This window comes from Chiloscyllium punctatum, chromosome 17 (genome assembly GCF_047496795.1).
Source record: "Chiloscyllium punctatum isolate Juve2018m chromosome 17, sChiPun1.3, whole genome shotgun sequence".
NCBI classification, from domain to species: Eukaryota; Metazoa; Chordata; class Chondrichthyes; order Orectolobiformes; family Hemiscylliidae; genus Chiloscyllium; species Chiloscyllium punctatum.
Genome location: NC_092755.1, coordinates 71,375,094 through 71,402,902, shown reverse-complemented (window position 1 = coordinate 71,402,902; position 27,809 = coordinate 71,375,094). Strand labels below are relative to the sequence as shown.

Below are 27,809 nucleotides of genomic sequence, written 5' to 3'. Positions count from 1 at the left end.
TCCTACTTCTGATCCTGGTTTAGTTTCTTGGAGAAATTCACTACTGCCTTCTCAATTCCCAACTGTTCCTCCTGGAACAGGGCAGCACCCACCCGTGTCATCTGCACCAATTACCATTTTTAAAAGTCTGGAAAGGTTAAGGGTAACCAACACTGGCTCAATTATTCAGATTGACTTCAGCTTCTCAAAGGCTGCTGGAAATTCTGTTGATCGTATCTTTGATTCTTTAACATTTTTGTTAAAGGTACAGCTATCGCATCTGAAATTATACACACATTTCCTGTCAAACCCACACATTCCTGATTTCTTTCTTGTTTGTTTTTGGGAGCAATGAATTCTGTTAAATCCTCCGTTTTCAGTGTCATGAGGAACACTTGTCCTTGTCCTTGTCCTTTTCCTAGATATATTACTCTTGCTCTTAAAATCATAGTCTCAGTCTCGGGTATCCACAGCACAGGAAAAAACTCTTGGACCCAACGAGTCTGTGCTGGTCAAAAACAATAACCTAATTATTATAAACCCAATTTCCAGTACTTATCCCCTTGCCTTTCATGCCCTGGCTTTGCAAATGTACATCTAAATACTTATTCAATGTTATGATAGTATATGCCTCCACCACTGTTATAGGCAGTGAATTCCAGATTCTTAGCACCATCTTAATGAAGGAAACTATCTTCCCATCTAAACTTCCTGCCCCTTAGCTTAAATCTATGTCCCTGGTCATTGATTCTTCCACAAAAGTGCAAGGTTCCTTCCTGTCTGCACTGTCCATGCCCTTTACAATTTTTTATACATCTCAATCATGACCCTCTATCTCCTCTGCTGTCAGGAAAACAACACCAATTTGTCCAATCCCTCTTCATAACTAACACTGTCCAGCCCAACAACATCTGGGTAAATCTTCTCTGGACTCTTTCCAGAGCTATCACATCCCTCCTTTAATATGGATTCCAGAACTATACACAATACTCTAGCAGTGACTGCACTGATAATTTATACAGTCCCAACATCAACTCCCTCCTTAAACTCAATCATAGTGATACAGCATGGAAGCAGACCCTTCGGTCTAACTAGCCCACGCTGACCACATTCCCAAACAAAACCAGTCCCACTTGCCTGCATTTGACCCGTATCCCTGCAAACCTTTCCTATTCATGCAGTTATCCAAATGTCTTCTAAATGTTGTAACTGTTATCTGTAACGAACAAAGGCAGGTTGGAGTTTTGGATCTGCATCTTCCTGGAAGAGAACTGAACTAAACAAAGTAGAAAGCAAAACTGATCTATATTATTGCCATTGTTAATGCTCTCCCATCATTTAAAGTTCTTTGTCTCATTTGGATCATCTGAGAGGATTTTATTAAATTGGATTTGAGTAAGCTTCCTTGTAGGATTAAACTATGCAATTTTTGAAGCCCATTCAGACTATCTAATGCTGTCACATTCCACAGATTGTCAAATGACAAGTTTAACTACTCTCAACTTCATAATCCATACAAATCAGCATTCAAACATGACTAGTATGCAGTGGAAATATTTTGGAAATTAACTGTGTCCTTTATTGACCTCCGAGAAGATCAGGAGCACCCTCACTGGAAAGGGTTATTACACAAGAGTTCACAGCATAGAAACCTGTTGTGTTATCATGACTGGTTTGTTTTTAAAAAAAACTTATGATTCTGTTTACACATCTGACTCTAATATTATAGACCTTTATTCGGAGGTGCTGTTGAGTTGAACAAGTCAGTTTTGCAAGCCTCTCGTTGCTTCCATTCGCAGGCATATCTTGGATAACTAGTTTGCACTGGATACCATGTTGCATTTGAACATTATCCTTTTCATATGAAGGTGTAGGTGTCCATTCAGCTCAATATTGTGATATGAAAGTCTCTTCTCTGACCAGGATTCCAGATACTTAGAAGAAATTCTGTTTCCATGATGTTGCTCAGTTGAAATGGATCACTTTGAGAAGTTGACTCATTATGAAGGCTTGTAGCGAGTATGTGGCTTAAGCTCACTGAAAAAATAAATAACTAACCTCGAAGTTTCAATAAAAATACTATGTCAAGAATGGGGATCATTATAGGGTGGAATGGGCTCAGTGGTTAACACTGTTGCCCTTCAGTGGCACCTGAGTTTGATTTCACTTTCTGGTGATTATCTATGTCTGTGTTCACATACTTCCACTGTCTGCATGGCTTTCCTCTAGGAGCTCCCAGTTTCCTGCCACAGTCCAGAGATGTGCAGATTAGGTGCATAGGCCAAGTTAAATCGTCCGTATTGTTCAGGGATGTGCAGACTAGGTGGATTAGCCTTGGGAAATGCAGGGTTACAGCAATAGGGCAGGTGCATGGCTCTGGGTTGGATGCTCTTCAGAGGTGTGGACTCATGGTCTGAATGTCCTGCTTCCACACTATAGGACTTCTATGATTATCAATACCAAACTACAGATGTTTCTTGTGCGCATCGTTTTAATTATGATGGTGCCACTTACTGAAGTACTACGTAACATTGTCATATAATTTGTTTAAACTCAGATTAATACCTTCAATTTCCTTATTTTAAAGTGTAAGGAGGAACTGGAAGAAGGATGTGTGATTAAACCAATGGATTTAAGTTTTAAGTATTTACACTTGTGGTATAATATTACAAAGCAGCTGCTGAGCCTTTTTTAATTGCTTCATCTTTTCAATGCTACTCCAAAAAATGTGTTTCTTTGAATAACTGTATTTTGAATCGTGCACAATTTATTTAGAGTCATAGAGATGTACAACATGGGAACACACCCTTCGGTCCAACACTTCCATGCCGGCCAAATATCCCAACCCAATCTCTCCCTACTGGCCCATATCCCTCCAAACCCTTCCTATTCATATACCTATCTAGATGCCTTTTAAACTTTTTGCAATTATACAAGCATCCACCACTTTCTCTGACAGCTCGTTCCATACACATATCATCCTGTGCGTGAAAAATGTTGCTCCGCAGGTCTCTTTTACATCTATCCCCCCTCGCCCTAAACCTCTGCCCTCTAGTTCTGGACTGTCCAACCCCAGGGAAAAGACTGTCTATTTACCCTATCCATGCCCCTCATAATTTTGTAAACCTCTATAAGGTCACCCCTCACCCTCTGCTGCAGGGAAAACGGCCACAGCCTGTTCAGCCTCTCCCTATAGCTCACATCCTCCAACCCTGGCACCATCCTTGTGAATCTTTTCTGAACCCTTTCGAGTTTCACAACATTTTTCCGATAGGAAGGAGACCAGAATTGCACGCGATATTCCAACAGCGGCCTAACCAATGTCCCGTACAGCCGCAACATGACCTCCCAATTCCTGTACCCAATACTCTGACCAATAAAGGAAAGCATACCAAATGCCTCCTTCACTACCCTATCTACCTGCGACTCCACTGTTGAGGAGCTATGGACCTGCACTCCAAGGTCTTTGTTCAGCAACACTCCCTCGGGACCTTACCATTAAGCGTATAAGTCCTGCTAATATTTGCTTTCCCAAAATGTAGCATCTCGCCTTTATCTGAATTAAGCTCCACCTGCCACTACTTAGGCCGTTGGCCCATGTGATCAAAATCCTGTTGTAATCCGAGGTAACCTCCTTCGCTGTCAACTACACCTCCAATTTTGGTGTCATCAGCAAACTTACTAACTATACCTCTTAAGTTCACATCCAAATCATTTATATAAATGATGCAAAGTAGTGGACCCAGCACCGATTCTTGTGGCACTCCACTGATCACAGGCCTCCAGTCTGAATTTTTATTTACTTAAGTTGTAGATAGTTATACACTATAGTTTAATCTGTTGACTATTATTGTCAGCATCAATTACTGAACTTATTGTTCTCAGTCAACCAAAAGCTAAAGCTGAAATCTGGTTGCCTTTCTAATTAAGGTTATGGAAACAAAGATTTGTAAACCCATTATACGTTAACATATTTCAGTGATACTAGGAACCGTTAACAAAGTCGGGCAAGTTGAGAAAATTCTGAAACTCCAGAACATTTGGCGTGCTCCTAGGTAAATGGTTAAAGTTTTACACAGGATGTGAAAGCAAGTTAAAGTCTGAATTGGTTAATTAGTAATACTGAACCTGTAACATCAAATTTTGAGTACAGCACAAATTTAACTGGCAAAAGAGAGGAAATCGGGATAATTTCTGCAAAATGCAACATAATTGTGCCAAGCATATTTGGTGCCTGTGCAGTTGTGATGAAAAATCAGTTTCTCAATTATAATATATTTCTCAAGCACGTAACGTTTTTAAAGTCATTGTAGATATCCTGACTCCTCCTGTCTCCAAGGGGCAGGCGGATGACTGGATCGTATTTGGTTTTATGTCCTAAAAAATCATGCGTGTAAAAACAACCAGTTGGGCTGTCTCCCCCACATTGATTGCTTTTCACTGTAGTTCAGTGAATCTCTGTCCTTCAGATTCTGCTGTCATTGTTAAAAGTATTCTTCTGAGAAGATTCCACTGAGAAAGCACTAAGTGACCTGCTTTGGATTGCTGTTATTTCTTTGTGGTCCTTTAAAGACTTTGATAAAGAATGAGGGCCCCAGTCATTACTTCTCTCATGACTTCGCCATGTGTGAGTCATGTTACAATTTGCCAGAAGATGGTAAATGTGAAGTTATGCTTCATTGCAGGCTTGACCTTTTGCTACTAGTTAGTTTAAAAAAAAACTTGAGCTTTCAAAGTGGCTTTCAGGTTGTCGGTTTTCTTTGTTCGAAGCATGCTGTTCAAGGGAAAACTATCCTTGAATTCACTGTGTACCCTTGTGCAGTGTTTTGCCTCTTTTTAACTTCTTGACATGCTTTGACACTTAAGACAAACATTCTTCAATTGTGAGCAGAAATTAATGTTCCCATTCTGTGTGAAAGTTGTAGTTTTTGGTTGCTTTCTAGAGTGTGCAGATTCATTGTTCATATTATTGTTTCATCTTGTAGTTTTTCATGTCTCTGTGCTGTTGGTCTGGAGCAGGTAGGCTTCCAGGTCTGCGCCTCTGGAACATCTAGAATGTTGCCGGCTACTTTCAAGTGTAGACAGGGTGATCATATCTGTGATCACTATTTGCTTGTGTTGATTGAATTTGGGCACGGCAGCATTCACTGTAATTTTTCTTCACTCTGCTCAGTAATATTAGAGAGATGGCTGAAGCAAAAAACCTGAAGGTCGACAGATATGAATGGGACGAGCTGAACTGTTCTTGCTGAGATTCTGGATTAGTGGTGCTGGAAGAGCAGTACTGCTCCTCGGATGCTGCCTGAACTGCTGTGCTCTTCCAGCACCACTAATCCAGAATCTGGTTTCCAGCATTCTGCAGTCATTGTTTTTACCTGTTCTTGCTGAGAGACTGCACTAACATGGTGGACTGAATAGCTTCCTATAATGCTAGTATTACAATATACTGGCGTTACTCATCACACCTAGTATAATTGGTTTTCATTTATTTGCATTGCCACCCACAAAACCTACTTTGCCTTGCAATGATAGTCCATCTGGTCCATATTGATACAGAGTCATAGATGTACAACATGGAAAAAGACCCTTCAGTGCAATTTGTCCATGCCGACCAGATATCCAAAATTTGATTTAGTCCCACTTGTCAGCACTTGGCCCATATCCCTCTATACCCTTCCTATTCTTATACCCATCCAGGTGCTCTTTAAATGTTCTAATTGTACCAGCCTACTCCACTTCTTCTGGTAGCTCATTCCATACATGCACCACCCTCTGCTTGAAAACAGTGCCCCTTGGTTCTCGTTTATCTTTTCCCTCCTCATTTTAAACCTATGCCCTCTAGGTCTGGACTCCCCCACCCCAGGAAAAAGACCCTATCTATTTATGCTATCCATGCCCGTTATGATTTTATAAACCTCTATAAGGTCCCCCCTCGCTGCAGGGAAAACAGCCCCAGCCTATTCAGTCTCTCCATGTAGCTGAAACCCTCGAATCCAGGCAACAGCCTTTGAAATCTTTTCTGAACTGTGTAATATGAAGTTTCACAACATCCCTCCAATAGGAGAGAGATCAGAGTTGCACATAATGATTTGGACACTTTTTTTGGAATAATGTCCTGTATAGTGGCAACATGACCTCCCATCTTCTATACTCCATGCACTGATCAATAAAGGAAAGCATACTTCACTATTCTATCTACGCGCGACTCTACTTTCAAGGAGCTATGAACCCACACCAAGGTCTCCTTTGTTCAGCAGAACTCCCTAGGACCTTACCATTAGTCCTGCTAAGACTTGCTTTCCCAAAATGCAGCTCCTCTCATTTATCTGTATTAAACTCCACCTGCCACTTCTCAGCCCATTGGCTCATCTGATCAAGATCCTGCTGTAATCAGAGGTAACCTTTCTACGCTGTCGACTACACCTCCAATTTTGGTGTCATCTGCAAACTAAGTGCCTCCTATGTCCACATCCAAATCATTTATATATGATGAAAATTGGTGGACCCAGCACCGATCCTTGTGGCACACCACTGGTCACAGGCATCTGGTCTGAAAAGCAGCCCTCTACCCACCACCCTCTGTCTTCAACCTCCTGAGCCAGTTCTGTATCCAAATGGCTAGGTATCCCTATATTCCATGTGGTCTGACCCTGCTTACCAGTCTACCATGAACCTTCTCAAATGCCTTGCTGTAGTCCTTGTAGATCATGTCCACTGCCCTGCCCTTATCAATCCTTTGTTACTTCAAAAACTCATTATTTTCCATGCAGAAAGCCATGCTGACTATTCCTGATCAGTTCTTGCCTTTCCAAATGCATATAAGTCCTGTCCCTCAGGATTCCCTCCAACAAATTGCCCACCACTGAGGTCTGTTGTTTGCAGGTGTTTGCTCACCTTGCCTTTCTTAAATAGTGGCACCATGTTAGCCAACCTCCAGTCTTCCAGTACCTCACCTGTGACTATCAATGATTTGAAATATCTCTGCAAGGGGCTCAGCAATTACTTCCCTGGCTTCTCACAGAGTTTGAGGATACACCTGATCAGGTCCTGGGGATTTATCCACCTTTAGGCATTTCAAGACATCCAGCACCACCATCTCTAATATGAACATTTTCAAGATGCTACCATCTATTTCACCACATTCTGTATCTTGTGTCCTTCTCCACAGTAAACACTGATGCAAAATGCTCATTTTAAGTTCTTCTCTCCATTTCTTGCAGTGGACCATTCTCCACTGCACCAGCTCCTCAGCCACGTATTCATCTGCTCTATCGTCCTATTCCTACCCTCACTAGCTCGTAGCACTGAGTAATCCAGATATTACTACCCTTGAGGACCTCCTTTTTAAATTCCTGTCTAACTTCCTATATTCTCCCTTCAGAATCTCTGCCTTTTCCCTTCCTATGTCAGTAGTTCCAATATGCACAATGACCACCTGCTGGTCCCTCTCTGCTTTGAAAGTATTCTGCACTCCCTCTGAGATACCCTTGATCCTGGCACCAAGGAGGCAACACACCAGTCTGGTTTCTCATTGTTGGCCACAGAAATGTCTTTCTGTGCCTCTGACCAGAGAGTCCCCTATCACACTTAATCGCTTGAAACTTAATGTACTCTTCATTACATTAGAGCCAGTCTCAGTACCAGCTGTTCACGCTACGTTCCCTTGAGAATCCATCATCCCCTACATTTTCCAAAATAGCATACTTGTTTGAGATGGGTATAGCCACAGGAAACTTCTACAGTACCTGCCTTACACTCATACTGTTCTCGGAGGTAACCCATCTGCCTGACTATATCTGCAGTTTTTCTGCCTTCCTATAACTGCCATTCATCACACCTCCAAGCTCCTGTAAATTCCTCACTGCCTCTCATTGCTACTCCAACCCATCCATGCGATCTGATAGGATTCACAAACAAACACGTTTACTGCAGAGGTAATAATTAGTAATGTAGAAACTCTCCTTTAATCTCCCATCTGACAGAAAGAGTGCATCATGCTACTAAAGGCCACCTTAGCAGTGTACAGACCCAGAAACTATTGCTCTAAAAACAACTGCTCCAGGCTAAATTAGTACCTATGTCTAAAATTTTTAAATTTAATCGAGACCGATCTCAATAAACCATACAATCAAAAAAAGAACCCACTCTACTCACTATTGTAGATTTACAAAGGTAATGATTTGCAAGGTTACACTGAAAGCTATATATTTAGCTGCTTCTGTGCTATGAGCTCTCCCACGCAGGTTCATTCAGGGTCAGCTGTGAATTTTGCTGTTTGTTAATTTTTCTTAGACCCACTCTGTTGTCCAGAGATATTTGAACTCGAACTCAAACAGCAAAGACAGTAGCTGTGCAGATTCACTCCTGTGTCAGACAGCAGTGTAAGTTTCTTTCTCGTTTGATTCACTGACCGTGTGGCCCCTGCCTTTGACTTACTTCCTCCTTTTCAAAGTGCTGTTGTTTTGATATTTGTTTTTTTCCCCACAAAATTCCACATCAATGTAACGGCTTATAAAACAACAGTATTTGCTTCTCCTGGAATTTGAGGAAATCAGCTCCAACACCTAAAATACCTCAAACTGAGTGGTGCTTAATGCCACAATTGTTTTCCCATCCTCAGTCTTTAATTATATGAAACCATAAGCTGGCAAAGCATATAAGAGCATCCATTTTACTTAACCACATAGTTTCCAGAAGCACAAATCAGTGACTCGAGATGCTAGTGAGATCAGCAGTTGGGGCATGCATGTAGATGGCGGGGTCAGCTGTTAGAGACTCTCAATGATGATCTACATGATGAAGACCCTGGCACTTGTTGGACAAAACCAGAAAGTAACTTGCAAGTTCAATTAACCTGTACTTCCTACATTTGAATATTTTTGCTTACTTTTGGCCAAGTGAGCCTGCAAGGAACTTCCATTATTATGTCTTTGACATGTAATTATTAAAATATGTAATAATGACTTGGATGAGGAAAGTGATGTACTGCTGCCATGTTTGTGCACAACACAAAAATACGTGGAATGGCAAATGATAAGGATGACCTGGTCTGCTGAAGGGTATAGCCAGGTTAAGAGAGTGGGCAAAAACTTAGATGGAATATAATGTGGAGAAATATGAGGTTATGCATCTTTGGTTGGAAGAACAGAGGAGCTGTATATTATTTAAATAGGGAGACTGCAGAAGGCTTCAGCACAGAGGGATTTAGAGGAGTCTCCCACGAATCTGAAAAAGTTAGTGTCCAAATTTTTCTTTTAGGTGGAAACCAAATGCAACATTGGTCTTTTGTTTCAAAAGTAACGGACCATAAAAGTAGAGTAATTCTGCTAAAATTATACAAGGCAGTAGTCATATCACAATAGGAATATTGGACCCTTTTATCTAAGGAAAAATATATTGGCATTGCAGGCAGCCCAGAGGGTGTTCTGTCAGCTGACACAATTGTCTTACGAGCAGAGGTTGAGTCTGTAACCATTGGATTATGAAGACTGAAAAGCGACCTTGTTGAAACACCAAAATTGATAGGCAGTGTGATAGGGTAGGTGCGGAAAGATAGTTTTCCCTTGTAGCACAATCTGGAACCAGGGCATAATCTCAGAACTAGGGATTGCACGTATCAGGCACGTGAGGTGGAATTCTTTTCTCAGACGGTTGTGAACCTGTGGAATTCTTTATTACACAGATGTGTTGAGGCTGTCATTAAGTATATTCAAAGTTGAGAGAGATTTTTAATCAGTACGGGAATCCAGAGTTATCAGAAAATTCAGCAAAGTGAAGTTGAGGATCATCAGATCAGTCATGATGTCATTGAATGGCAGAGCAGGTTCAGCGGGCTGAAAGGCCTATTTCTGTTGCGACGTCTCATCATCTTGGATGGCCTTAATTCATATGCATGATGTGGTAAGTGTTTGATGTGGTAAAAGGCCCCCAGTGTTGCATTGCCTTTTATTTGTAACTAGACAAACCTAGAATTAAATCTGCTGAAGCACGTCCAAATTTTCAGGGGTTTGGGAAATTTTGTCAGGGATTCTATTGTAATAAAGAAGCAAATTGCATTTTTCTCAAAAATATATATTAGGATATTTTAATAGTTGACAGCTGCTTCAATAGTTGCTTTTTTTTTTATATAAAGTTCATTTAATTTTGTATAATTTGGAATGAATTGAGTTTAACCCTGCCTAACCATATTAATTATTACTGGCAGACTAACTACGTTACCATAAAGGTCTTTATAAGCAATTCATTGTGGCCTCATGATTTTTGCCAAGTTATGCAGTTAAATAAGGAGATAAGTCAACTTGTGATTTAGTGTAACGACTATCACTAATCATGCCAAGTACCATAAATTGACCAGCTTTTCACAGGAAAAGAAAGATTCCCCTCTAGCACTGATAATGGCTCCCAGCTCAATTATTCTGAGTTCTGTGCAGGAACAGTGTGATTATGGATGTTAAACATATTCCCTGAAGTTTTTATAGCTTATGTAATATTGAAATCACTCATTCAATTTCTTCAACTCTTTTAGAGTCCTAGAGATGTACAACATGGAAACCGATCCTCTGGTTCAACTTGTCCATGCCGACCAGATATCCTAACCTAATTTAGTCCTATTTGCCAGCACTTGGCCCATTTCCCTCTTAAACCCTAAACCCTAAACCCTATTCATATACACCTGCAGATGCCTTTTAAGTGGTGTACCAGCCTCCACCACTTCCTCATTCAATACACGCACTACCCGAAATAACCTATGCCCTCTAGTTCCAGACTCCCCAACTCTGGAAAAGACCTTGTCTATTTATCTTATCCATGCCCCTCATGGTTTTGAGAATTAAAAAGAGCAGTTTTTCAGAATCTGAAACTTAAAACAGCACTATTATTAGAGTGTGTTTCGAAGTAAGGAATTGTATAGCCTTGAATGCTTGGCATAATTAACAACTACTGAATAGTCTAAAAATGTTCAATAACAGTGTCAATATTTTTATGCAGATTGTGAAATAAATGCACCAACTGCTGTTGATGTAAATGTTTTGTCACTTAATTTTTGTCAATCAATATTTATAGCTGGTGGCATGTTCTGCAAGATGTTACTTGATGGTAAATAGCAGACAACGCAAATGAACATAGAGCATTAGCTTGTCTTGATATTGTGTTTTAATAATTCTGATTTAAGTTATAGGCTGAAATTTGTTTGTGCATTGCAATTGATCTGTTGGTTCTTTGATTCCTATTTCTTGACGTTATTTCAGCTTAACCTGTGTAAAAAAAAAAGACTTTTTTCTCCCCCCCCCCCCCCCCCCCCCGCCAGCTCATGAAGGTCTTCTCTTGATATTTTAAAAGATCGTTTTTTATTTTGTTGCACTGCATTTCAGAGAAAGTAGAAGGATTCAGCCAAAGATCATAACTGTTTAAAAGAGTTAAGTTGTAAGACTTGTAAAATGTATTATTAACGATAAAGTTACAAATCTGATTTATCTTGAATACCACAGTTTGAAGCAGAATTATAATCATTTGTTTTGCTGTTATATCTTCACTTAATTTTGATATTACTTTTAAAACTTAATATTGCAACAATGTTTTTCTACAGCTTCCAGCAGCATGGTTCACCATGTTTGATGCAGTACTTATTCTGGTGCTTATCCCAGTGAAAGACAAAGTTGTAGATCCTATCTTAAAGAAGAAAGGCCTGCTTCCTTCGTCTTTGAAGAGAATTGCTGTTGGCATGTTTTTTGTCATGTGCTCTGCAGTGGCTGCTGGTAAGAATTTTCAAAATATTTTTATCAAACACTACTTGATTTTCTGTTGTAAAATAGACACTTTAAGACTATAAAAAATGACTTGCTGCCAGTGCATTTATAAATTGGAGATAAATACCATATCCTAAATGTTTTGTGATTTTTTTTTTACTTCATACAAATTTTAAGCATTTTGCAATTGTGGCTCGTGAAATATGTTGAAAGGAAAACCACTTATTTCAAACCAAAGGATATGCCTAATTATAAAAACCTAATAGTGCAATGTACAATTTTGGTTGAGAAATCAAGGTGATTTGCCGAAGACTATAGTGCAGGACAATATCCCCAGTTTAGAGATTTGCTGAAATGCAATGTAGTGAGTTAGAAAACCTAAACTTAGATTTTCAGTCTGAAGATGTTGGGATTGGAAAAAGGCTAAGAGCTTGTAATTAAGAATATAATTTAGTTTAATAACCCTTACTAGTTTATGGTCAAATGCAAGTGGATCTAGGAACCTCTATTATTTTTTTGTTGCTCATTTGCATAGGCCGTGCTTTCCTCTGTCTGGAAGAGGAACTGCAAACTTCCAGGAAGAATTTTAGTGCTGAGATCACCTGGTGTTTGAATCGATGCCAAGATTTATTTTGCATTTTACACCTCTCATTATATGCTATGACCACCAGTAGCTTCTTGCTCCTGATGCAGATAATAACTGTACTTATTCACCACTTGCATATCAAGGAACTATTCTAAAGTGCGGGATGTTGCAGTGAAGGCATTCAGGATAGTATGCTTCCCTATTTTGAGTGCATTATATGAGCTGTGCACAACAGGTCCTGACAGAAAACCTCGTGGAATGAGGAAGTGGGCCATATGATCGAAATGAAATTGTCTATAATTGTGAACAAATATAATTACTTCTGTTGTCGTTTTAGTGTAGACCGAAGATTACGAAAGAGTAGAACAAAGCTGTGCCCCTCAGTGGATTTGCCAGACATAGCTTTTATAACAATAGTGTGACTAAACAGAGTCATAGCAATGTACAGCATGGAAGCAGACCCTTTGGTCCAACCCGTCTATGCCGACCAGATATCCGAACCCAGTACCCGGCTCAGATCCCTCCAAACCCTTCCTATTCATATACCCATCCAAATGCCTTTTAAATGTGGCAATTGTACCAGCCTCCTCCACTTTCTCTGGCAGCTCATTCCATACACGTACCACCCTCTGTGTGAAAAAGTTGCCCCGCAGGTCTCCTTTACATCTATCCCCTCTCGGAGGAGAAAGTGAGGACTGCAGATGCTGGAGATCAGAGCTGAAAATGTGTTGCTGGAAAAGCGCAGCAGGTCGGACAGCATTCAGGAGAAGGGCACATGCCCGAAACGTCGATTCTCCTACTCCTTGGATGGTGCCTGACCTGCGCTTTTCCAGCAACACATTATCAGCATCTATCCCCTCTTGCCCTAAACCTCTGTCCTCCAGTTCTGGACTGTCCAACCCCAGGGAAAAGACTTTTTGTCTACTTACCCTATCCATGCCCCTCATAATTTTGTAAACCTCTATAAGGTAACCCCTCAGCCTCTGCTCCAGGGCAAACAGCCCCAGCCTGTTCAGCCTCTCCCTATAGTTCAAATCCTCCAACCCTGGCAACATCCTTTCGTAAATCTTTTCTGAACCCTTTCAAGTTTCACAACATCTTTCTGATAGGAAGGAGACCAGAATTGCACGCAATATTCCAACAGTGGCCTTCCAATGTCCTGTACAGCTGCAACATGACCTCCCAACTCCTGTACTCAATACTCTGACCAATAAAGGGAAGCATACCAATGCCTTCTTCACTACCCTATCTACCTGCGACTCTGGTTTCAAGGAGCTATGAACCTGCACTCCAAGGTCTTTGTTCAGCAACGCTCCCTAGGATCTTACCATTAAGTGTATAAGTCCTGCTAAGATTTGCTTTTCCAAAATGCAGCACCTCTCATCTATCTGAATTAAACTCCATCTGCCACGTCTCGGCCCATTGGCTCATCTGTTCAAGATCCTGTTGTATTCTGAGGTAACCCTCTTCCCTGTCCACTACACCTCCAATTTTGGTGTCATCTGCAAACTTACTAACTGTATCTCTTATGCTCTCAGTCAAATCATTTATGTAAATGACAAAAAGTAGAGGACCCAGCACCGATCCTTGTGGCATTCTACTGGTCACAGGCCTCCAGTCTGAAAAACAACCCTCCACCACCACCCTCTGTCTTCTACCTTTTGAGCCAGTTCAGTATCCAAATGGCTAGCTCTCCCTGTATTCCATGAGATCTAACCTTGCTAATCCGTCTCCCATGGGGAACCTTAACGAACGCCTTACTGAAGTCCATATAGATCACATCTACCGCTCTGCTCTCAATCCTCTTTGTTACTTCCTCAAAAAACTCAATCACGTTTGTGAGACACGATTTCCCATGCACAAAGCCATGTTGACTATCCCTAATCAGAGCTGAAAATGTGTCGCTGGAAAAGCGCAGCAGGTCAGGCAGCATCCAAGGAGCAGGAGAATCGACGTTTTGGGCATGAGCTCTCCTTCAGGAATGAGGAAAGTGTGTCCAGCAGTCTAAGATAAAAGGTAGGGAGGAGGGACTTGGGGGAGGGGCATTGCAAATGTGATAGGTGGAAGGAGGTCAAGGTGAGGGTGATAGGCCGGAGTGGGGGTGGGGGCGGAGAGGTCAGGAAGAAGATTGCAGGTTAGGAAGGCGGTGCTGCCTTGCGTTTCCAAATACATGTACACCCTGTCTGTCAGGATTCCCTCCAACAACGTGCCCACCACCGATGTCAGGCTCCCTGGTCTATAGTTCCCTGGCTTGTCCTTACCATCCTTCTTAAACATTGGCGCCAATTTATCCAACCTCCAGCCTTCCGGCACCTCACCTGTGACTATCAATGATACAAATATCTCAGCAACAGGCCCAGCAATCACTTCTTTAGCTTCCCACAGCGTTCCAGGGTACACCTGATCAGGTCCTGGGAATTTATCCACCTTTTTACCCATTTAAAGACATCCAGCAAATAGAAATTATATTTTAAGTGTTTAGTGGTATACCTCTCTAGATTTTTCACGCATCGATTGTTTATCTTTAATATTGAATAATGCCAGAAAGACAACTTCCTCACTCTGAAGTTGTAATTAAAATGCATTTTGTATATTCCTATCACAACTGAAGAGAAAATGTGACAATATATTTTAAAATCAAGCCAGCAACAGTAAGAGTTTTGAGTATATCCTTGCTATATATTATTAATTGTACTTCCAAATCCCTTTTTCTTCCTGAAACCCACCTACACCTGCACCTTCCATGTATTCTTCTGACCAAACTGTACTATCTTGCATTTACCTGTGTTCAGCTAACTTTCGGCTTTTTCTCCAACATATTAATGTTCTCTTGTACTATTTTGCAGTGTTAGATGAATTCCAGAATGGCTCAATTAGTTTCCCCCATAAAATGGACCTTGAGCATTGCTGACAAAAGAGACATGTGTGAAAGCTTTTCCATCTTGCACTCATTAGGATAAATGCAAGAATTCTAAATTTCAAAGGAAGCAACAATTTATACTACATTAAGAATGGGTGGTAATTGGTTAATTGCTTGGCAATTAAGTTCTGGTTGAAGCATTGTGAGGTTGTAAGTTAGCTCGCTGAGTTGATGGGTTTTTTTCAGAGCTTTTGTCACTCTGCTAGGTAACATCAGTGAGCCTCCGGTGAAGCATTCATTTTTCCATCCCACTTGCTATTTAGGTGTCTTGGTTTGTTGTGATAGGTGATACAGTTTCTCGTTCTATTTCTGAGAGGTTGGTAAATGGGGTCCAAATCTCTGTTTGTTAATGGATTTCTGGTTGGAATGCCAGGCCTCTAGGAATTTGCATGCATGCCTTTGTTTGGCCTGTCCCAGTCAAACTGGTGTCCCTCTTCATCTGTGTGTATGGATTAACAAGACAGACTTCCAAAGAATGAAACCTGAAGGATCCAACTCATTCCATTTCTACGAATTACCAAAGGTACGTAAAGAGACCCATAGTCTCTCTTCCCAGCACACCGACATACAGACTAGCAAAGGAACTCCATCAACTCGACCCAGGATTTCCTTAACATCATCAAAGATACCAAGGTAGACGACGATGAGGTCATGGTTTCCTTCAACGTGACTGCCCTATTCACATCAATAAACATCACCCTACCCAAAGAAACACTGGCCTCACTGCTAGGTGACCCAAGGATAGCATCCTCAAACTTCTAGACCTGTGTCTTGCAACCCACTTCAACTTCAACGTCAAGATCTACAAACAAATTAATACAAATTAGTAGAAGCAGTTATGCAGAGGTTAGAACGAACAGCCCTTCCCATGATCCAGCCCAAGCTTTGGTTCCACTGTGGATGACACCTTTTTATCATCACAAAACACAATAAATTAGAAGAAAGCCACAAGCACATAACCAGCATCCTTACTGGTATAAAATTCACTAAAGAGTAAGAGAGCAATAACCAACTTCCCTTCCTAGATGTCACAGTAAAATGAAAAGCGGATGGAGAGCTGCAGACCAGCGTTTACGGGAAGGCCACACACACTGACCAGATACTCAACTACAGGAGCAACGCCCGAGCACCCACAAACAGGTTACCATACGCTGCAGCACCCAGGAACTGCGAGAAGTCAAGGAACAACCTTACCCAATAAGCGCAGTCTGCCAATTCCTGCACAACAGACCTAAACAGGAAGACACAGCACACCCAGAGACTCTACCCATCCTACCATACATCAAAGACATTTCAGAGATGACGACCGGACTATTCTAGCACTGAGGCATCATGGTGGCACAAACCTACCACCACACTGAAACAGCTCCTGATGAATCTAAAGGACCCCGTACCCACAGCCAGCAGAACAAATGTCATATACAAAATGCCCTGCAAGGACTGCAACAAACACTACATTGGACAGGCAGGCAGGAAACTAGCCACCAGGATACATGAGCACTAACTAGCCACTAAAAGACATGACCAATCATCACTGGTATCCATACACACAGATGAAGAGGGACACCAGTTCGACTAGGACAATACATCAATCCAGAGACAAACAAAGGCATTCACAGGCATTCTCAGAGGCCTGGCATTCAATCTGGAACTGCATTAACAAACTCAACGATTTGGACCCCATTTAGCAACCTCTCAAACAGAACTGGAAATGATATCACCTACTGCAACAAACCAAGATACCTAAATAGCAAGTGGAACAGAACATGTTTCACCGGAGGCTCACTGATATGTTACCGAGCATGATGGCAAAATATCTGAGAACAAACCCACCAGCTCAGCGAGCAAACTTGCAACCTGATTCACAATCTGAGCTACAAAGCTTCTCCGAAATCTCTCTTGTTATTGTGAAGCATGCATCAGCGAATTTTGTTTCCCACCCTTTTTATTTAGTTCAAAATAAAAGGCACTATGCCTTGATATGTTGCTCTATCCTTTAGAGGACAGGTTCCGAAGTTTGAATAGACTAAGCTTTTGTAGCAAAAATGAGCCACATTGTGCACCCTCATAATAATCTTTAGTGGGTGTTGGTGTAATTCATAACCCAATTTGGGCACCATTTGTTGAAAAATCCTATCATGGCATAACACCTGACATTAAGTATTATGTCCTGAGTTTTGCAAGCATGGAATGGTTGAGTACAGTTAGTACTCTGCCCGTAGCAAGCAGCAAAAAGAATGTTGTGATATATATTCTAATGACCAACAGATTATAATGTTGTAGACTGTCATCTGTTTTTTCCATAGTAAAGCCTTGACCAATCTGCATATGGTTTTGCTTACTTTTGAAATTTTGGTATGTTTGCTTCTACCCTGACCAGTACAAACTTTGACTGTGGCTTTTTTGCTGAAAAAAAGAAACTATGTATGTGATAATGCAGAGAAATGTTTTGTTAGATGCAGATTGCAATGACTATTGTGGAATTAAGTTTATATGTTTGTTTAAATGACTGGTGAAATGTAGTAGCAACTGTCGGTTATTTATCTGAGGGGAAAGCAAATAATTGAACTTAAATCAGAAATATTGTTAATGTTCAAATTTCTGAAAGTAAATCTCCACAGTTCTAATTTGCTGCTTTCTAATGTTCTGTCATTCTGATAGTGAACACTAATTTTATATGAATTCTTGGCACTTGTTGCAGGTTAGGTTTATTTTTGAATACTGGTCTGCTGTTACTCTTAGGATTTTTCTTTGAATGGGTGTTTCTGGATAGGAGATGGAAGAATATGTCCTGTTGTCGTTTTGTGATCAGGGAATTAGCAATCTGGTTGGTTGCGGCTTTATTCATCACGACAATTCTTTTGGTTAAACAAAAGTAAGTACACTGTGTGTTTAAATCTGTTAGTTACAGAGAACCTGGAAAGACATCCTTTGCGCAATTCCTTGCCATGAAAGGCAATGAACTAGCCTTTATTTTTCACAAAAGTATCACTAGGAATAATTGATCTGATTGATATTTTGTACCAATTGACTGACCCATCCCATATTATAATAGTAACTGCACTTTCTGGTACAGTATTGACTAGGAATTGCATTATTATAAATTAAGACGAGGAAAAAGACCTGTTTGTTTTTTTTTTTTGTTTGCAATGCAGTAAACAAGAACAGATTATAGCTTGCACTGTATGATACCCATTCACGCTATCTGGACAAATTCACGTTGTTATGAGGGGAAATGATATGCGGAATGAATCTGTTTCAATTTATATCTAAATAGTAGATACAAATGAATTCAAAGTAGACTATTTTGTCAACAAGATCATGGCAGATCTGTTTTTGATTTTAAATTCCGCATTTCTATCTGCCACTGATTATTAACCCTAATTCCCCTGCCACACAAGAATCTTTTAGGGTGTAGGTTTGCTGTGCTGTAGCACAGCTTCGGAAAACAGAGGAGAACCACCTATACAACGTATTCAAGAAGAACGGATACTCAAAAAATACAGTCCGCAGGTTCCTCAAGAACAAACCACGACAAGCAGACCAAACACAGCCAGAAACCCTAACCACCTTACCATGCATCAAAGAAGTTTCAGAAATGACAGCCAGATTACTAAGACCCCTCGGAATCCTAGTAGCGCACAAACTCACCAACACTCTCAAACAAAAACTAACAAACTTAAAAGACCCAGTACAACCCATGGACAAAACCAACGTCATCTACAAAATACCATGCAAGGACTGCCACAAACACTACGTGGGACAAACAGGAAGAAAGTTAGCCACCAGGATACACGAACACCAGCTAGCCACAAAAAGACACGACCCTCTCTCCCTCATAGCCCTACACACGGATGAAAAAAAACCACCATTTCGACTGGGACAACACATCTATCCTGGGACAGACTAAGCAAAGACATGCCAGAGAATTCCTAGAGGCCTGGCACTCCAACCACAACGCCATAAACAAACACACAGATCTAGATGCCATCTATCAACCCCTCAGAAAACAAACAGGAAATGACATCACCACAAACCCCAGGAACCGCATCCAGGAGAAAGATATAAATAGAAAGCAGGAGACAACAGCTTCGCTTCACTTGGAGGTCGCCACTGATGTTACCTAGCCAGGTAATGAAACGTCTGGATATCAAACCTACAGCTCAGCGAGCAAACCTACACCCTAAACCTCAACCTGAGCTACAAACTTTGCACACAAGAATCTATCCACCACTGCCCTGAAACTATTCAATGATTTTCCTCTGCTGCCTTCTGAAGCAAAGCGTTTAAAAGAGACACCCCCTCAGTGAAAAAAATCTCATCTGCCTTGCTGCAGAAAGAAATGACTCCTAAACTTGAAATCGTACATCCTGCTTTGGTTCTGACCCTCCAGTGGAAACATCGTTCCATGTTCACCTTGTCAAGACCATACAGGATTTTTTTACACTTCAATCTAGTCACCTGTTTTTTTTTTTCCCCTCTCCCGCCTTTAAATTCTAGTGGAAGAAAGTCCAGCCTGTCCAAACTATCTCCATAAGACAACCCACTCATTGCAGATATCAGCATAGTAAACCACCTCCAATGTATTTATAGAGATGTCTCTTGGTCTCTTGATATTGGTCTATTTGGTACAATATTTTGATGCCAGTGTTAGTTCTTGCTGGATCAACAATTTTGTACTTTTCACGGTTTTTGAACAATGTTTGTATGCCCAATGAGCATGAGCAGTTTCCGGGCCATTGCTGTGAAACAGAGTTCTTCAAATTGGTAGTCTTTCTCAAGATCGTCTCAATGTAGACTTGATGTCTCCGTGAAGTGAATAGAAAAGGTGCATATTTTTGTAAAGTTCATCTCCTAAGAATAAACTACACCACACTTTAAACGCCATCTGGTAAATACAATAGTATGCTCATTCATTTTTCTTCTAGACCTTCATTTAAACCGTATCTTCCTGTTTATTTTCAACAGATTGTATTTCATTAATCTCTTTTTTTTTTTGCTAAGCAAGGTATTGCTCTTACAATCTCTGCCCACTTCATGTAGCCATTTTAGTCATCTTTGAATAACGTAGAGTTATTCAAATTGAATCCTGATGCTGTAACAAGTACAGCTTGGTGAATACAGTAACCAGTGTTGCAACCTGTAGCAGACAGAAGCCATTTCAAGAGCAAGATGAGGAGAATGGTGAAGAGAAGTGAAGATCAGCCAGAGGAGCTTGAGATTGAAATAGTTGAGGAGAGCAGGGTGCACCAGGATATAATTGGAAGAGAAGAACATGATCCAGGAATGAAATGGATCCACAGAGTATAATTTCCAGGAAATCAGAAGCCATTCTAGTTCATGACTCCAGAGTAGTGGAGGTGCAGCAAGCAAACTAACAAAGCAGTACAAGTGAGAAGATTTATGGAAGAGAAAATCAGAATTTAATTCACATTTCTTCTTTGAAAATCCACTTAATAGTAATGTTTCTTTGATTTTGTGGAGAGACTGATCCTCCTTCCACAAGATGTTTGATTTTTATTAGCTTCATTAGAGGTTTGTTTTGCTTCCGCAACGTGTCTCTCAGAATGTACTCATGGAAAAGGAGTATTCCTGTCATGGGGCAATAAATCAAAATGGTTCAATTTTTGCCACATTTTAATGACTGTAGATTATGTAGTATTAAAAGACAAAAAAAGTGTAGAGGGAGAAAAGACATTGAGGTAGAGGTTGACCTTTAAATAAAAATGTTTTCTTTTCTCATGGCCTGTCAAAAATTGTGGCAGGAAATTGTCCTACAGTAGCCAGCAACCTTTGCATCTGTCAATGAGACCTTTTTATTTTCACAAGGCTGAAGGTAGATTCTATTCATTATTAGAGCAGTTATGTCAGCTGAAGATCCAAAGGTCATAGCCACTGACATTAGCCTTTTGATAAGATTGCCACCCTAAGCAGTGGTGCAACTAAAATGTAATCCATCTTAATGTGACTCTGCTATCCTAAACAATGATGCAACTGAAACAACATCTGTTGAAAACAATGGCGTGACCATAAAATGTCAAACATTATAACCTAATAGGTACAAGTCTTGTCTATCAAATGTCTTGTAAAACAAGTAGCCATCATTATCTAGGATTGTTATGTTAGGATGTAAGAACTGCATTTATTGTTAAAAGTTGTGCTTGAGAAAAGTATTTTTAGGCACCCTGTCTCCATGCTTTTATAATAGATCTGGACATATCTGTTTTCTGAAAAATGCTTTCATATAATTTCCCAATGGGTCAAGCATTAATGTGCTTTCCACACTCACTTTGTACAGCATGTCCTTTTTTCATCAAAATATTTTAGATGTATTTAAAATTACTGTGTCCATTCAGCTCTTGCTGAATAGCTGTAGGTTACAGCATTTAAAGTATGGTTTAGTTTTGCCTTTTGAGATGAACTTTACACATGTATATGCCTTTCCTATGATGTGCCATTGTAAATCTACCTACGAAGTGGCGATTGTTGCCTTCAGCACTGTGAAGTTACGATTTCTTAGTTCTTTTCCTGTGTGTTCCTTTTCCACTTTGTAATAAATGCAGATCATAAAATGGAATGTGCTCCCAAGAACATTTCACTGTATTATCTTTGGTGAAGGAATATTAATTGCACGTTCGTAGTAAAAATACATGCAAAGTGTCTCAGTAAAAACATTTTTTAATATAATGTTTTTGGTATTATTGTAATTGTAGATTAAATACAATGTAATTTTTATAATTATTTAGCTGTTAAGGGTCATTATGTAGTATGTTTTCAACTCCAAATATGGTATTGCACTGTTTAGAAGCGAGATCAGTGGTGAATGATCTGAACCAGACTTCAGAAATGGCAGATGAAGTTTAATTCAGATAAATGTGAGGTGCTGCATTTTGGGAAAGCAAATCTTAGCATGACTTGTACACTTAATGGTAAGGTCCTAGGGAGTGTTGCTGAACAAAGAGACCTTTGAGAGAAGGTTCATAGCTCCTTGACAGTGGAGTCACAGGTAGAGAGGATAGTGAAAAAGGCATTTGGTATGCTTTCCTTTATTAGAGTATTGAGTACAGGAGTTGGGAGGTCATGTTGCGACTGTACAGGACATTGGTAAGGCCACTGATGGAATATTGCGTGCAATTCTAGTCTCCTTCCTATCGGACAGATGTTGTGAAACTTGAAAGGGTTCAGAAAAGATTTACAAAGGATGTTGCCAGGGTTGGAGGATTTGAGCTATAGGGAGAGGCTGAACAGGCTGGGGATGTTTTCCCTGGAGTGTCGGAGGCTGAAGGGTGACCTTATAGAGGTTTACAAAATTGAGGGGCATGGATAGGATAAATAGACAAAGTCTTTTCCCTGGGGTGGGGGAGTCCAGAACCAGAGGGAATAGGTTTAGGGTGAGAGGGGAAAGATATAAAAGAGACCTATAGGGCAACTTTTTCACGCAGGAGGTGGTACGTGTATGGAATGAGCTACCACAGGAAGTGGTGGAGGCTGGTACAATTGCAACATTTAAGAGGCATTTGGATGGGTATATGAATAGGAAGGGTTTGGAGGGATATGGGCCAGGTTCTGGCAGGTGGGACTAGATTGGGTTGGGATATCTGGCCGGCATGGACGGGTTGGACCAAAAGGTCTGTATGTCTCTATGACTCTATTCAGTAACAAAAACTGGAATGTTCCTGTTCGTTTGTAACCTAAATATATTGTAACATTATTGCACATATGTTTATTAGAGAAACTGCATATTTTTGAAAAGAGCCTGTGAAGTATGCATTTGTCCATCTTTTGTCACAACCAGTTTCAATCAGTAACTTGTCATTAGAAAATTGATTCTGTACCGCAAACAACCAGCACATGCTTAGTAAAATTACTTAGTGTTGAATATTTTGGCCACTAATATTATATTGATAATTATACTCTGCATAATTTTCAAAATGCCAGTACTCAATGTTGTCCATAAAAGTAAGTAAATTGCCCATTTTTGAAGTGCATATTTTTGTTTGGAGACCAGTGTTGTAGTGAAATAAGATTTCAGTCTCTTTGAATTTTTCTTAAGTCTACCGCGTAATGCTTCTAAATTGTCTAAATCACTTCTGTACAGTATGCTGCTAGATTACAAATTTGAAACTCAGTTACTGATCTCTTCTTCAAATTCAATAGTGCTGAAGTAGGGTGGACTTTAAATGGGAAGTTGTGATGTTCTCAATGGGCAGTCTTGCTGACTATTCTAAGAACTTTAGGGTATATTCTGACTTTCTAATTGAATAGTCATTTATCCTGTTCCCCACATACTTCTGGTTGGAAAGCAGCTGACGAATATGAAACCTCACATTTTGTTCTTTGGAGGAGGAAAATTGCTATTGAATCCTCTTGGGATTCAATTTAGAATCTTTCCCTTTGAAATTTGAAGTAGTGACAATATTGACTGTTCTATCCAAAGGGCTTTCTTAGTCCATTTTTCATAATTTAAACCCCCACCCACCCTGTTTTTTGGTAATTCTAGTAACCAGCTCTCATCAGTTGACAGATGAGGATTGTAGACAGTGAGATGTTGTGATAGCTCCTTAGAATAAAAGATCGGCAAATTCCATTTAATATTTTAAGGCTGCTGGTTTTACCTAACTTTTGCAGGCTTGCTGATTTCCTAGATTAGGTAATTTTTATTTTGGCTTTTTTTTTTGATGGTGATAATACCACACATTTATTTTGGAAACATTGGAAATTTGCACTGACCTTAATTTCTCCAATTCAGATAAATTTCAGGTGCCAAGATGGTAAATCTTGGTGAATAGCAATTAATACTTTAGTTTAGTTTTTTTTTGCTGTGTCAGGAGGTACCAGTGAAAGAATTTCCTATTAACTGTAATTCTTCCAGTGAATATAGATCTAATCCTTTCAGTCTCTTCTTAAATCTCCTTATCCCAAGGACCACTCTAAAATTGTTTGTTACTCTGTGTTAGGACATGTTTGTCCGCCCTTGGCGAAGGAGACTAAAACTGCACAAAACTCTCATGATGTGGCCTTCCCAATACCCTGTATAACTCGAAGAATTCTTAATTATTACACTCCAATCCCTGCATAACAAAAGTTAGCATACAATTTATACTTTCTTACTGTATTTACATATTACTTCTAAATATGATTAATTTAAGTGGACTCTTCAGTCTCCATGAATGTAAACATTTCCCAGTCTCAACCCTTTTTTTTTAAAAAAAAACTGTCCATTCTTCTAATAAGAATGAAAAGTTCCCATCCCTTTTAACAAGATAGTTTAAACCAATTCATCATAGTAAAACTGGGAGAAAGTGAGGACTGCAGATGCTGGAGATCAGAGCTGAAAAATGTGTTGCTGAAAAAGCACAGCAGGTCAGGCAGCATGCAAGAAGCAGGAGAATCGACGTTTCAGGCATAAGCCCTTCTTCAGGAATGAGAAAAGTGTGCCAAGCAGGCTAGGGAGGAGGGAGGGGTGTTGGGAATGTGATAGGTGGAAGGAGGTTAAGGTGAGGGTGATAGGCTGGAGAGGGGGTGGGGCAGAGAGGTCAGGAAGAAGATTGCAGGGCAAGAAGGTAGTGCTGAGTCCAAGGATTGGGACTGAGATAAGGTGGGAGGGGGAGGAAGCTGGAGAAATCTGCATTCATCCCTTGTGTGGGTAAGGGTGGGAAGAAGGTGGCGGAAGAATTGTTCGATGTCTCGCCACGTGTAAAGATCAGTCCTCAGCAGAGGCCTCACCTTCATCCCCCTACGCTCCTGGATGAACGAGTTTAACACGCGGTGAGACATCATACAATTCTTCCGCTGCCTTCGCCTCCGCACCTACTTCTTCAATCAGGATTCTCGCCCACCCTCTGAAGACCCCTTTTCCCGCCTCCAACACACCCCATCCACCTGGATACCCCATGCTGGCCTCTTACCCACCCTCGATCTCTTCATAGCCAACTGCCAACACAACATTGACTGCCTCAACCTGTCCACCCCTCTTACCCACTCGAATCTCTCACCCCTCGCAGCGTGCAGCCCTTCACTCCCTCCGCTCCAACCCCAACATCACTATCAAACCAGCAGACAAGGGTGGCGCGATGGTAGTTTGGCGCACTGATCTTTACATTGCTGAGACTAAACGCCAGCTCGTAGACACCTCCTCCTACTGCCCCCCTTGACCATGACCCCACCTCCCACCACCAAACCATCATCTCCCAGACCATCCATAACGTCATCACCTCAGGGGATCTCCCATCCACCGCCTCCAACCTCATAGTCCCCACAACCCCGCACCGCCCGTTTCTACCTCCTGCCCAAAATCCACAAACCTGACTGCCCCGGCCGACCCATTGTCTCAGCCTGCTCCTGCCCCGCCGAACTCCTCTCTGCATACCTCGACACGGTCTAGTCCCCCTTTGTCCAAGAACTCACCACCTACATTCAGGACGCCACCCACGCCCTCCACCTCCTCCATGATTTTCGCTTCCCCGGCCCCCAACACCTTATCTTCACCAGGGACATCTAGTCCCCTGTACACCTCCATCCCCCATCACGAAGGCCTCAAAGCCCTCCACTACTTCCTTTTCCTGCCGATCCAACCAGTACCCTTCCACTGACGCCCTCCTTCGGCTGAGTGAACTGGTCCTCACTCTGAACAACTTCTCTTTCCAATCCTCCCACTTCCTCCCAAACCAAAGGAGTAGCCATGGGCACCCGCGTGGGCCCTAGCTATGCCTGCCTCTTCGTAGGATATGTGGAACAGTCCATCTTCCGCAGCTACACTGGCACCACCCCCCCCACCTTTTTCCTCCGCTACATTGATGACTGTATCGGTGCTACCTCGTGCTCCCACGAGGAGGTTAAACAGTTCATCCACTTTACTAACACCTTCCACCCCGACCTTAAATTTTACCTGGACCGTCTCAGACTCCTCCCTCCCCTTCCTAGAACTCTCCATTTCTATCTCTGGCGACCGATTCAACATGGACATTTACTATAAACCGACCGACCTCTCCCACAGCTACCTAGATTACACCGACTCCCACCCTGTCCCTGTAAAAACGCCGTCCCATGTTCTCAATTCCTTCGCCTCCGCTGCATCTGTTCCCAGGAGGACCAATTTCAATAGTGAGCAACTCAGATGGCCTCCTTCTTCAAAGACTGCAATTTCCCCTCAGACGTGGTTGACGATGCTCTCCACTGCATCTCCTCCGCTGTCCACTCCTCCGCCCTTGAACCCCACCCCTCCAATCGCCACCAGAACAGAAACCCACTGGTCCTCACCTACCACCCACCAACCTCCCAGATACATAGTCATTTCCACCATCTCCAAACAGACCCCCACCACCCAGGATATATTTCCCTCCCCTCCCCCTCCCCCTCCCCTATCAGCGTTCCAGAAAGAACCACTCCCTCCGTGACTCCCTCGTCAGGTCCACAATCCCCCACCAACCCAACCTCCACTCCTGGCACCTTCCCCTGCAACCGTAAGAAATCCAAAACTTGTGCCCACACCTCCCTCCTCACTTCCCTCCAAGGCCCCAAGGGGTCCTTCCATATCTGTCACAAATTCACCTGCACCTCCACACACACCATTTACTGCATCCGCTGCACCCAATGTGGCCTCCTCTACATAGGGGAGACAGGCCGCCTACTTGTGGAACGTTTCAGTGAACACCTCTGGGACACCCGCCACCAACCAATCCAACCGTCCCGTGGCTGAACACTTTAACTCCCCCTTCCACTCCGCCAAGGACATGCAGGTTCTTGGCCTCCTCCATCGCCAGACCATGGCAACATGACGCCTGGAGGAAGAACATCTCATCTTCCGCCTAGGAACCCTCCAACCACAAGGGATGAATGTAGATTTCTCCAGCTTCCTCATTTTCCCTCCCCCCCCCCCCCCCCCCCCCCCCCCCCCCAAACTTATCTCAGTCCCAACCCTCAGACTCAGCACCGCCTTCTTGACCTGCAATCTTCTTCCCAACCTCTCTGCCCCCACCCCCACTCCGGCCTATCACCCTCACCTTGACTTCCTTCCACCTATCGCATTTCAAACGCCCCTCCCCCAAGTTCCTCCTCCCTACCTTTTATCTTAGCCTGCTTGGCACACCTTCCTCATCCCTGAAGAAGGGCTTATGCCTGAAACGTCGATTCTCCTGCTCCTTGGATGCTGCCTGACCTGCTGCGCTTTTCCAGCAACACATTTTTCATCATAGTAAAACTGTCCTTTCCTCAGTTGGTTTTATATTTCAGTTCCAAAGTTGATTTCTCACCATTTTCTATAATTTTCTTTCTACTGCTGCTGACATATTGAACTCTCAAATTGTTTTATTTGTGGAAATTTGACTATATATGCTAGTTTGCCCAGGAGTGTGCAAACGGTAAAATATGGAAACAAGCCTAAGATACTCACTGTCTGTCTTCCAATAAAATAGCCTATTCTACGAAATTGGATTGTAACTAAACAAGAAATTAACATCTTAAATGATATTTTTCCATATCAAGCAATTTAGTTTCATTTGGCACTTCTGTATTTAAAGAAGAAAAAATTGTATCTCGCTCAGTTATTTCGTTTTTCACATTTTGAAGATTTTGATGAATG

The 27,809-nt window shown here is 41.5% G+C and overlaps 1 protein-coding gene across 1 annotated transcript in view; it reads left to right on the top strand.

The window, feature by feature from the left end:
• The window catches only part of slc15a4 (solute carrier family 15 member 4), a 71,557-nt gene that overhangs the window by 24,687 nt on the left and 19,061 nt on the right, over positions 1-27,809 (top strand). The window contains exon 5 of the mRNA XM_072587398.1: positions 11,564-11,732. Coding sequence (XP_072443499.1) covers positions 11,564-11,732 — 169 coding nt within the window. The remainder of the gene's footprint in view (positions 1-11,563; positions 11,733-27,809) is intronic.